The 13,113-nt window shown below is 41.5% G+C and overlaps 1 protein-coding gene across 1 annotated transcript in view; it reads right to left on the reverse strand.

Annotated features, from left to right (window-relative positions):
- Positions 1 to 331: 331 nt before the first annotated feature.
- Positions 332 to 13,113, reverse strand: part of gabra4 (gamma-aminobutyric acid type A receptor subunit alpha4) — an 80,070-nt gene continuing 67,288 nt past the window's right edge. Inside the window, exon 9 of the mRNA XM_060927907.1 lies at positions 332 to 1,187. Coding sequence (XP_060783890.1) covers positions 654 to 1,187 — 534 coding nt within the window. The 3' untranslated portion in view covers positions 332 to 653. The remainder of the gene's footprint in view (positions 1,188 to 13,113) is intronic.

Raw genomic sequence — 13,113 nt, forward strand, 5'->3', positions numbered from 1 at the left:
TACTTAAAGTTAAAAGGAAATAAATTATAAACTAGCTAGTGAATTCTCCTTTGACTATCTTGAGAGAAATAAAAGACATGCACACAGATCTGCTATTGATCGTCAGATATCCACCCACACAAACCAAGTTCCTCATGAGAAAACTCCTCGCTGCTGACAATCTATCAGACAGCCTGCTAACTGTTAACACATACATAAATGTGTCTCAGCATGAAAACAAATTGTGATTTAGAAGGAGATTTGCCAGAAAACACACATACTAAGAGAAAAATAGATGAAATTGTTATGTTTTTTCTTTTTATGTTTCCATTTTCAGTGGCAATATCCCTACACCTACGTGCTTGACAATAAATGTGCCTGCCATTTTATGACCAGTTATAAAAGGGCCAGTAAATCTAAGACTTTTTTTAAAAAATATATATCCACATGCTCATTCTGTGAAAGGACTCATTGACGACCTTGAAAAGATTTCTGAATCATGTTACCCAGATGATCTTCTGAGGTGCTTTTCCAGGCTGTTTTGTTTGTCCATTCATTGAAAGAAAATTCAAGAAATTGTCTTGATTTTGATTGACATGATCCTTGGAGCGATCTTGCAGTCTTTATCGTCTGTTTGGCTTTAAGAAATATGACAAAATCAGAAAATTCTGTGATTAGGCTCCTTTTGCTTCCATGGTGTCTTTGGATAAGTATACCACCCAGTACACCATGTTAAATGCCCCAAAAGACACTGGGAAAAGGATGCGTGCATACTTGTCAATTTTGCTGGCCCCGCCTGTAGAAGCTGCTGGCTGAGCACTGGATGCAGCCTTTGCATCCGTTTTCTGTATATTCTCCAACTTCGGGGCTAGGAGATGGTGTAGAGAGCCAGAGCCGGTGGGTGTGTTGGCTGACGAGCGCTCAGGGACTGTTGGCGTTGAAGGCGGCGCAGGGGGAGTGGTTTTGGAAGCTGAAGCCAGAGTGAGTGTTTTGGATTGGCTGAAGGATTTGGGATGGAGTCGTGTTTGGCCTGAGGAGCTGCCTGTTGTGCTTGAGCTGGAGGATAATTGGCTTGTCTGGAGCTCTTTGGACATGGCCATAGAGCTCCTGATGCAGGATTCATTTCTTTGGCTGCCCTTAGGGTCGGGCTGAGACTGAGTCGTAGAGTTTACACGTTTGCGTAGGTTGCCATTAGTGTCTGAGTTTTGCTGTGGGAGAAATCAAAAGACATGGTGTTTAGCTAAGAACAAGCAAGAGACCTTTTAACTATTCCTGTATTCCAGTTTTTATTATCTCCCCCAAAAATCTCATCAACATTATTGTGATAAAACAGCACCATTTCATCAGTCATTAACATTTTTCTTTCTTTTTTTTTGTAACATGATATTATTCATTTAACTTCCTTTAAACATTAGTACTTTATACATCTCTTGAGTAACCACTTTATTCTGGTCAGGGTCACTGTTGACCCAGAGTCTATCCCAGGAACGCTTGGGAGTAAACCCTGGATGGGATGCCAGTCCAGTGCAGGACCCCCCCCCATACACACACACACCTAGAGGTAAGTTATCCTGGCCATATTTTGTGAAAATTGAAGAAACCAAAGAACCCAGAGGAAACCGCATGTACTTGGGGAGTACATGCAAAAGACAGGAATTCCAACTCAGGAATCGAACTCAGGAATCTAAGATGGGAGCATGGATCTCTCACATTTAATGTCTAACCTCACAACTGAATGGTACCTTAATTATTTATATACATTACTTAAGCTATAGCGAGTTATTATTTACTTACAATATTTCACATGCAGCTAAATACTTGGTGTGCTTTCATAAGAAATGAAAAGGCATTAAGCAAGACAAGAAAAGACTTTTATTCAAATGCAAATGACTCTACAGTAAACTGTGTGTGTCTATTCAGGCATCCACCCCAGTAGATGTGCACAGGCCTGTTTTCATGCATATGCATCAGTAAGAAGCTTTTGCATGTGTTATTCTACTGTCAGTGGGAGCAACGTGGAGGCGTGTGGAACTGTACTAACCACACAGCTTACATCACCATACAAAGGGACAGGGAGAGAAATGCACGACTCCATACTGCACACTCCAAACTACACTGAATGTCTATGTACAGAATTAATGCTGCCCTTCATGAAAATGAACACAAATTAGTCAGTAATAATATGCAATAATTGGTATTTTGAGTCGAATCATACAGGGAAACATTGTATTGGTTTGCGTAAAGTATTTTTTAAATAGTGTTTGCTTTTCTACAAAAGACTGTTTTTTATATCAAAATATAATCTTGTGACTCTGACCCTGGACAGAATAACAGCTCTGGATTTCTTCCTGTAATGTTTAATAAGGTTGGAAACACTTGGGGGGGGGGGGGGGGGGGGGGGTCATGGCCATTAAATTAGAGAAGCAGCTTTGGGACCAAAAGGTTGCTAGTTTGATACCCTGGACCAGCAGAAACGGCTGAAGTGCTCTTGAGCAAGGCACCGAACCCCCAATTGCTCCCCAGGCTGCTCTGGGTATGTTGGACATCGCTCTGGATAAGAGCATCTGCTAAATGCCTGTAATGTAATGTGATGTAATCTTGTAGAGGTAATTTGGTCCATTAGAACATTTTCAGCTCATTATCTCTAGCTGCTTTATCCTGTTCTACAGGGTCGCAGGCAAGCTGGAGCCTATCCCAGCTGACTATGGGCGGAAGGCGGGGTACACCCTGGACAAGTCGCCAGGTCATCACAGGGCTGACACATAGACACAGACAACCATTCACACTCACATCCACACCTACAGTCAATTTAGAGTCACCAGTTAACCTAACCTGCATGTCTTTGGGCGAAACCGGAGCACCCAGAGGAAACCCACACGGACAAGGGGAGAACATGCAAACTCCACACAGAAAGGCCCTCGTCGGCCATGGGGCTCGAACCTGGACCTTCTTGCTGTGAGGCGACAGCGCTAACCACTACACCACCGTGCCGCATATATATATACACACACACACACACATATATACATACACATACAACCCCGATTCCAAAAAAGTTGGGACAAAGTACAAATTGTAAATAAAAATGGAATGCAATGATGTGGAAGTTTCAAAATTCCATATTTTATTCAGAATAGAACATAGATAACATATCAAATGTTTAAACTGAGTAAATGTATCATTTAAAGAGAAAAATTAGGTGATTTTAAATTTCATGACAACACTCAACTGTCTTAGGTCTTTTTTGCTGTATCTTCCATTTTATGATGCGCCAAATGTTTTCTATGGGTGAAAGATCTGGACTGCAGGCTGGCCAGTTCAGTACCCGGACCCTTCTTCTACGCAGCCATGATGCTGTAATTGATGCAGTATGTGGTCTGGCATTGTCATGTTGGAAAATGCAAGGTCTTCCCTGAAAGAGACGTCGTCTGGATGGGAGCATATGTTGTTCTAGAACCTGGATATACCTTTCAGCATTGATGGTGTCTTTCCAGATGTGTAAGCTGCCCATGCCACATGCACTAATGCAACCCCATACCATCAGAGATGCAGGCTTCTGAACTGAGTACTGATAACAACTTGGGTCGTCCTTCTCCTCTTAATCCGAATGACACGGCGTCCCTGATTTCCATAAAAAAACTTCAAATTTTGATTTGTCTGACCACAGAACAGTTTTCCACTTTGCCACAGTCCATTTTAAATGAGCCTTGGCCCAGAGAAGATGTCTGTACTTCTGGATCATGTTTAGATACGGCTTCTTCTTTGAACTATAGAGTTTTAGCTAGCAATGGCGGATGGCACGGTGAATTGTGTTCACAGATAATGTTCTCTGGAATTATTCCTGAGCCCATTTTGTGATTTCCAGTACAGAAGCATGCCTGTATGTGATGCAGTGCCGTCTAAGGGCCCGAAGATCATGGGCACCCAGTATGGTTTTCTGGCCTTGACCCTTACGCACAGAGATTCTTCCAGATTCTCTGAATCTTTTGATGATATTATGCACTGTAGATGATGATATGTTCAAACTCTTTGCAATTTTACACTGTCGAACTCCTTTCTGATATTGCTCCACTATTTGTCGGCGCAGAATTAGGGGGACTGGCGATCCTCTTCCCATCTTTACTTCTGAGAGCTGCTGCCACTCCAAGATGCTCTTTTTATACCCAGTCATGTTAATGACCTATTGCCAATTGACCTAATGAGTTGTAATTTGGTCCTCCAGCTGTTCCGTTTTTGTACCTTTAACTTTTCCAGCCACTTATTGCCCCTGTCCCAACTTTTTTGAGATGTGTTGCTGTCATGAAATTTCAAATGAGCCAATATTTGGCATGAAATTTCAAAATGTCTCACTTTCGACATCTGATATGTTGTCTATGTTCTATTGTGAATACAATATCAGTTTTTGAGATTTGTAAATTATTGCATTCTGTTTTTATTTACAATTTGTACTTTGTCCCAAGGGCGGCACGGTGGTGTAGTGGTTAGCACTGTCGCCTCACAGCAAGAAGGTCTGGGTTCGAGCCCCGTGGCCAGCGAAGGCCTTTCTGTGTGGAGTTTGCATGTTCTCCCCGTGTCCGCGTGGGTTTCCTCTGGGTGCTCCGGTTTCCCCCACAGTCCAAAGACATGCAGGTTAGGTTAACTGGTGACTCTAAATTGACCGCAGGTGTGAGTGTGAATGGTTGTCTGTGTCTATGTGTCAGCCCTGTGATGACCTGGCGACTTGTCCAGGGTGTACCCCGCCTTTCGCCCGTAGTCAGCTGGGATAGGCTCCAGCTTGCCTGCAACCCCCCCCCCCCCCGTTTCTAGGGATATAATTGAGTTATTTAGACAAAAGTAAATTAAAAAATATATTTTTAAAAAGATTTATTTCTGCAACAAAAGAACAAGACAAACCCTGAAATCATGAAACACAAATCAGTATCATATATGTAAGACTTAACGTATGGTACTAGTACATAATATGTCTTTTTATAGAGTTTAGGACACAAAACACACTTTGTTTTGTCTAAAACAATGACTAGCAATATTGCAAAGATGAATTATAAAACTAAAAGCATTATAAAACAGAAGTGTGTACTACAGTACTGTCTCATCATTCAGTTTGCCATTGCATTTAGGAGAAAATTAAACAATCTGTCCTCCTCATCTACACATGCATGATGAGCTAATGTCCATGATAAATGGGGTAAGATAGATTTATCTCATCTCATCTCATTATCTCTAGCCGCTTTATCCTTCTACAGGGTCGCAGGCAAGCTGGAGCCTATCCCAGCTGACTACGGGCGAAAGGCGGGGTACACCCTGGACAAGTCGCCAGGTCATCACAGGGCTGACACATAGACACAGACAACCATTCACACTCACATCTACGGTCAATTTAGAGTCACCAGTTAACCTAACCTGCATGTCTTTGGACTGTGGGGGAAACCGGAGCACCCGGAGGAAACCCACGCGGACACGGGGAGAACATGCAAACTCCGCACAGAAAGGCCCTCGCCGGCCCCGGGGCTCGAACCCAGGACCTTCTTGCTGTGAGGCGACAGCGCTAACCACTACACCACCGTGCCGCCTAGATAGATTTATCTATGGGATAATTCACTATATAAATGATAGATATTTACTGTAGAGGGTATGGTTTACTATTTGAGACACAAAAGCATGTCTTTCCATTCACTGAATAACTTACCACTAGCTTTTATTATTACACAGCAAAATCCGCAGTGTTGAATTAACACCCAGAGTGTTTATATAGGTCCAATTGGACCCAAATTAACTCTGAAAGTGTTAATTCAACACTGAGGAATTTGCTGTGTACAAGAATGATTATAGTTACTATATGACTATAGCTACAACTGGAATGTGCTGATTCTGTTAGCATTTGTAATTATTGTACCATACGCTATTAAGTAAAATTAAAATAAAATCTTACAACATTTTTTGAAAGTCTAGAGCAAGATATTTTGTTATTTTACAAATAACACTTCAGATATTGTTTTAACAATAATAAGCATCACTGTATAAAAGATATAGTGCAGATAGCTCTGCAACTACATGTCCTTGGGGTTGCTGAGACATGGAGGGGCAGGAATACCATCTAGCCCACAGTTCAGGTCGGAGTCCTTTGAAGGTAAATGCTTTGGCTTTCACAACAGTCAGTGCGTTTACATGCACATAGAGAAAATCGAATTTTGTGCCGTAGCTCGTCTGAAATCGAAGCTCTAAATGGCATGTAAACACCTTAGCTAGGCTTAAATTGAATCGAACTTGATTTCTCGCAATCGAGCTACACGACCTAGATTATGCGATTTTTGCCGAGCTACTTAGTGCATGTATACCCTATCGAGCCACGCAGTCCAGCTACTTACTTCAGCACTGCCCCTTCCAGAAGTGACAAGTGACGAGACCACAAGCGGGAAACACAACAGCCTCGGTCGGGAAAAAAAAAAAAAAAACAGCCTCGGTCGGCATGACACTTCACCTTAGCCGCCCACTTTATTAGGAACACTTCTGTTCGTACATACAAACTACAAACACTCTTCTTAGAGTTTAGAGTTTATTTTATTTTTAAAAGGGACAGTGTACAAATTAAACATTATCCTTGTGGTAAGGACAGATGTCTGTCCCAGGTTATAGCAGTACATGCTAATTTCCGCCTGTAGTCACTTTGTTTATACTCTTGAATAGCTCTTCTTCATGACGACAACCGGAAGTGTACCAACACGATGGGGCGTGTAGCGCCACCTGTGGCTCGGGTGCACAATGCACCTCATAACAATAGCTCGATTTAAACACTGTGCATGTAGGATTGGATTTCTCTGGCACCCCTGCTGGGACCCTTTGCTCGATTACTGACAGTAGCTCGATTTGGATGTGCATGTAAACGTAGTGACTCTGTTCCCAAAAGCTGATGTCGGGAAACAGTCTTGACACAAAGAAGGTTTTCTTGCTTTTGTAGTTTTTTTTTTTTTTAACTGTTCCGTGTTGGGACATTTCAGGAAAAAGAAGGCATATTCCAACAAGTAGCTAATGCTAACGCTAGGCCACTAATCTACACCATCACTCCCTTCGTTTTGAGGAATTTTGTACAGATCATAACCACTAATAAACTCTAATTTCCGCATATATCTATCCTTCACTTCTTTCTGACTAAGATTATCCAAGTAATCTGGCAGTAGAGCTTTTTTAGCTGTAGTTTTCTTCAGACAAGAGATGCCAGACATCTTCGCTTGTCTTGTTCTGTGATGAAAAGCACAAGTGCACACGTGCGCCTGAAGTGAGCCAATCTGAATCGCCGTTACAAATCGGGAAGAAAAAAGCAAAATGATGATCACAGGGGAGGCAAGGATGCTGGTTAATATGTCTTGTTTTCTGTAATGTACTCGCTCGAAAATCATTTTTGTGCTTAAAGAAGCCGACCATAGATGTGCCCGAACGGGCCTAACTTGCGAAAATATTTCTGCCCGAATGTCTTGGTCAGGCAAATTGGGCATTCGGGCAATGCCTGGTGTTGAGGCTTGATATGAATGTCATGGCGATATTTGATCTTTCAGTAGTTTCTTTGAACTGTTCTTTTTCTGTGGCAGAATGATTGTACAGCATACATCTTTAATAAAAAAAAACACTAGAATTTGGTGCACAAGTTTTAATTTTCTTTGGGTTTTCTGAAATCAACACAGGGACAAAATTATACATACAGGGTAAAAATTTACATATGGTCACTTAGATTATTAATTCAGAGGTGCTGAAACTTCCAAAATGTCTCTTATCTTGCCAAGGCTGAGGTCTCTTAACTTCCTGTTAGTAATCATGATTGACTACAGCTGGTAGCTTCTCTGTGCCTTTATAAAAAGGGTTTGTTTACAGCACTCACTGGGTTGACCAACACACAATACAATGGGAAAGTCCAAGGAGCTCAGTGCAGATCTGAGAAAGAGGATCACAGATATACACAACTCTGGAATGTCTCTTGGAGTCATTTCTAAACAACTGCAAATTCCAAGATCAGTTCAAACATTTGTATCCAAGTTATTGTGAAGTGTATTCACTTTGCCAAGCCACTTTGCTTCAATAAAACTCAAACTGTTACCCTCAGCTGAAAGGAAATTGGTTTGGATGGTCAGGAACAACCTGGGAACCACCATGGCACAGCTCTGCCATGAACTGGAAGCTGATGGTTCACTGTCTACAGTTCAGATCACCATGGACTAAGAGGCTGCTATCCGAGAAATAACCCCCGCTCCAAAATTGACACCTTCAAGCTTAAAGGAGATACGCAGAGCCTTTATTTTAAAATAAATTTCTGAGTGGATAGTATCTCCATCCTTGACTCTTGTATGCTGCATAAATGGGAATAAAAAAATAGATATTTTCGAGAGTTAAAATCGACCACAAAGTTGGCATTCAAGCTGCCCCGCTGAGCCAGCCAGCCCTGAGTGCGTGACATCACAGCAGGAACCGGTTTTAAGGCCAAGGCCTTTTACAGCTATAGACCAAAGTCATATAAATAAAAATTTATGGTGAAAGTAAGAAATACTGTTACTGACTTGCTCAGCTGAGACTGATTTGACTTCATTGATTGTGGGTTGACTCTCATGAAAACAGGATAGGTGTTATAATTTATGCAACATACGTGTACATGCATGCATTTTCACTGATAAAACGTAAAGGGCTAATTAAATAATCTGATGAACTGAGACAATCACATTCTGAAGCAAATTAAATAATCTTATACCGGTAACTTAAATACACAGTACAAGTTACATGTATTTATCTAAACGCAGGTAAACAACGTGTTGGGTTTTTTTATCTAAATGAGAGTCGGAGCTTACCCGTCTGTGTTCTCACTTCTTGAAGACCGACTGTTTTTGAAACAATCTGACTTTCAGTTGTTTGTTCAGTTCTCCATTCATTCACTTCTTCCATGTAAGGGCGAGATGGCAGCAATATCCAGTTTAGAAATAAGACAGCTGCTCCACTCATTCCCTTTCCTCCATGCTGTATATTCCGCCATTACCGCTGGGCTCAGGCAATTACTACAACCCCGATTCCAAAAAAGTTGGGACAAAGTACAAATTGTAAATAAAAACGGAATGCAATGATGTGGAAGTTTAAAAATTCCATATTTTATTCAGAATAGAACATAGATGACATATCAAATGTTTAAACTGAGAAAATGTATCATTTAAAGAGAAAAATTAAGTGATTTTAAATTTCATGACAACAACACATCTCAAAAAAGTTGGGACAAGGCCATGTTTACCACTGTGAGACATCCCCTTTTCTCTTTACAACAGTCTGTAAACGTCTGGGGACTGAGGCAACAAGTTGCTCAAGTTTAGGGATAGGAATGTTAACCCATTCTTGTCTAATGTAGGATTCTAGTTGCTCAACTGTCTTAGGTCTTTTTTGTTGTATCTTCCATTTTATGATGCGCCAAATGTTTTCTATGGGTGAAAGATCTGGACTGCAGGCTGGCTAGTTCAGTACCCGGACCCTTCTTCTACGCAGCCATGATGCTGTAATTGATGCAGTATGTGGTTTGGCATTGTCATGTTGGAAAATGCAAGGTCTTCCCTGAAAGAGACATCGTCTGGATGGGAGCATATGTTGCTCTAGAACTTGGATATACCTTTCAGCATTGATGGTGTCTTTCCAGATGTGTAAGCTGCCCATGCCACACGCACTAATGCAACTCCATACCATCAGAGATGCAGGCTTCTGAACTGAGCGCTGATAACAACTTGGGTCGTCCTTCTCCTCTTTAGTCCGAATGACACGGCGTCCCTGATTTCCATAAAGAACTTCAAATTTTGATTTGTCTGACCACAGAACAGTTTTCCACTTTGCCACAGTCCATTTTAAATGAGCCTTGGCCCAGAGAAGACGTCTGCGCTTCTGGATCATGTTTCGATACGGCTTCTTCTTTGAACTATAGAGTTTTAGCTGGCAACGGCGGATGGCACGGTGAATTGTGTTCACAGATAATGTTCTCTGGAAATATTCCGGAGCCCATTTTGTGATTTCCAATACAGAAGCATGCCTGTATGTGATGCAGTGCCGTCTAAGGGCCCGAAGATCACGGGCACCCAGTATGGTTTTCCGGCCATGACCCTTACGCACAGAAATTCTTCGAGATTCTCTGAATCTTTTGATGATATTATGCACTGTAGATGATGATATGTTCAAACTCTTTGCAATTTTCCACTGTTGAACTCCTTTCTGATATTGCTCCACTATTTGTCGGCGCAGAATTAGGGGGATTGGTGATCCTCTTCCCATCTTTACTTCTGAGAGCCGCTGCCACTCCAAGATGCTCTTTTTATACCCAGTCATGTTAATGACCTATTGCTAATTGACCTAATGAGTTGCAATTTGGTCCTCCAGCTGTTCCTTTTTTGTACCTTTAACTTTTCCAGCCTCTTATTGCCCCTGTCCCAACTTTTCTGAGATGAGTTGCTGTCATGAAATTTCAAATGAGCCAATATTTGGCATGAAATTTCAAAATGTCTCACTTTCGACATTTGATATGTTGTCTATGTTCTATTGTGAATACAATATCAGTTTTTGAGATTTGTAAATTATTGCATTCCGTTTTTATTTACAATTTGTACTTTGTCCCAACTTTTTTGGAATCGGGGTTGTATATTAGATTTATTGTTAATGCTTAAAACTATTCCTGTGCCATTCTTGAGGTCTCAAGGCACTTATAAACGAAAGTGAGGCCATGGCTCTGTGTATATGCTTTAACTAAAGTTTGAAGCTGACCAAATAGACAAAGAAAAAGCTTTCTGGAGGATAGCTGTATGGTCAGATGAGACAAAGATTGAGTTGTCTGGCCACAATGACTACCATGTACAGAGGAACACTGTACCAGCTGGTGGTGGTGGTAGGATCACCATGCTCTGGGGCTGTTTTGCTGCTAGAGGAACTGGTTCATTACACAAAGTGGATAGAATAATGAAAAAGGAGGACTACCTCAGAATTCTTCAGCATAAACCATCAGAAACTTGAACATGACTTGGGACTTGGGACCTGGGAGTTACAACAGGACAATGAACCCAAACACGCATCAGAGCTAGGTGTGGAGGATAACATTCAGCCTAACATTAAAGTGCATATTCTGGACCAATTTTGTGTTTTTTTATATGAAAGTATGTCCCTTTACACACTCATCCAGAACGGTAATTTTGCACAAGACCATCTGTCTACAGCAGAAAAAAATAAAATAACAAAACGCGTCTGGAAAAATCCCAAGGGAGTCTGGAGCCAGATTCGTGACATTACCTGTGGAAGCGCCAGCAGGCTGCGCAAGCTTTGCACGGTTTCAGTGCACAGCCTGTGTGGACCAAGTGCTCCCATTTCTCTCTCATTGTCCGGTCTTTTGGAAAACGATGAGTACTAATCCCATCAAGATTGGTGTTGCTACACCCTCCTACGATACATCTGTTCACCATTTTAATAATTACGCGATAACGTTGAAGAAATTTGCAGAAAACCACCAGGTCGTTTTCTCATAAACAAACCAGCGCTGATGTAGGATTCAGAGGGAGGCGTCCCACAGATGACGTCACGAAAATGTTTGCCGGGAAATTCAAATGCCAAGTTTTTTCAGAGGCGGACCAATTTGCCTCAAATGGCTTGATTTCAACAGAATTTTTCTGGTATTGCGCAAGGCAAAGAAATTGCAGAGACTGCAGAATGTTACAGATATTTGACCAAAGTTTAATATAAAATAAGAGAATTACATTGATCTTGCTCCTGAATTTACGTGTGATATGCACTTTAACCTTAAAACAAGTCCTGACTTCAACCCTATTGAAAATATATGGACCATGCTTATAAGTCGAGTCCATCTCATCTCATCTCATCTCATCTCATCTCATCTCATCTCATCTCATTATCTCTAGCCGCTTTATCCTGTTCTACAGGATCACAGGCAAGCTGGAGCCTATCCCAGCTGACTACGGGCGAAAGGCAGGGTACACCCTGGACAAGTCGCCAGGTCATCACAGGGCTGACACATAGACACAGACAACCATTCACACTCACATTGACACCTACGGTCAATTTAGAGTCACCAGTTAACCTAACCTGCATGTCTTTGGACTGTGGGGGAAACCGGAGCACCCGGAGGAAACCCACACAGACACGGGGAGAACATGCAAACTCCGCACAGAAAGGCCCTCGACGGCCACGGGGCTCGAACCCGGACCTTCTTGCTGTGAGGCGACAGCGCTAACCACTACACCACCGTGCCGCCCAGTCGAGTCCATGCCAAGAAAAAAAAATTAATTGAACTCTACCAATTCTACCATGAAGAGTCATGAAATATCCAACCAGAATTCTGCCAGAAGCTTGTTCATGGTAAACAAAAATGTTTGGTCAAAGTAAATCTTGCGAACAGACATTTTACCCAAATATTAGGTGTGCTGTATGCATATTTTTGACCCTGTATGTATAATTTTAACCCTCTGTTGACTTCAGAAAACCCAACAAAAATTAAAATTTGTGCACCAAATTCTAGTGTTCTTTTTTTAAATTAAAGCTGTATGCTGTACATTCTGCCACAGAAAAAGAATAGTTCAACAAAATTACTAAAAGCCCAAATATTGCCATGACATTCATATACAAGATGACATTCATGTCACTGTATGTAAACTTCTGACCACAACTGTATACTACTTTTAACAATGGACATTGTCACAAAGTAGGTAGACACAAATCCAGACACAAAATTTGAATTATCACTCATGAGCAAGACAGAGGCAAAAGTGGCAAGGGAAAACTCCCCGAGGCGACAAGAGGAAGAAACCTCAAGAGGAAGCAGACTCAAAAGGGAACTCATCCATGGCTGGGTGACACCAAAAAGCACAAATATAAATAATTTCTCTTCCATAGCTGTATACTATAAATTCAAGCAGTGTTAAGTGCCTTAAAAGTAACTTGAATATGAGTATCATTAGAGTTTTAACTCTAAGTCTCTCGCACCAAACTGTTCAGACTTGAATCTATCCAAGGAGGAACATCTACATTCATTTTTAAGGTGTATGAATGGTACCATCTACAGTAATCCCATGGTGATCTCGAGGCTATCTTTATCTCCAGTTTCCTTTTGTTGCCAAACATGCTAATAGT

This window comes from Neoarius graeffei, chromosome 8 (genome assembly GCF_027579695.1).
Source record: "Neoarius graeffei isolate fNeoGra1 chromosome 8, fNeoGra1.pri, whole genome shotgun sequence".
Taxonomy (NCBI): Eukaryota; Metazoa; Chordata; class Actinopteri; order Siluriformes; family Ariidae; genus Neoarius; species Neoarius graeffei.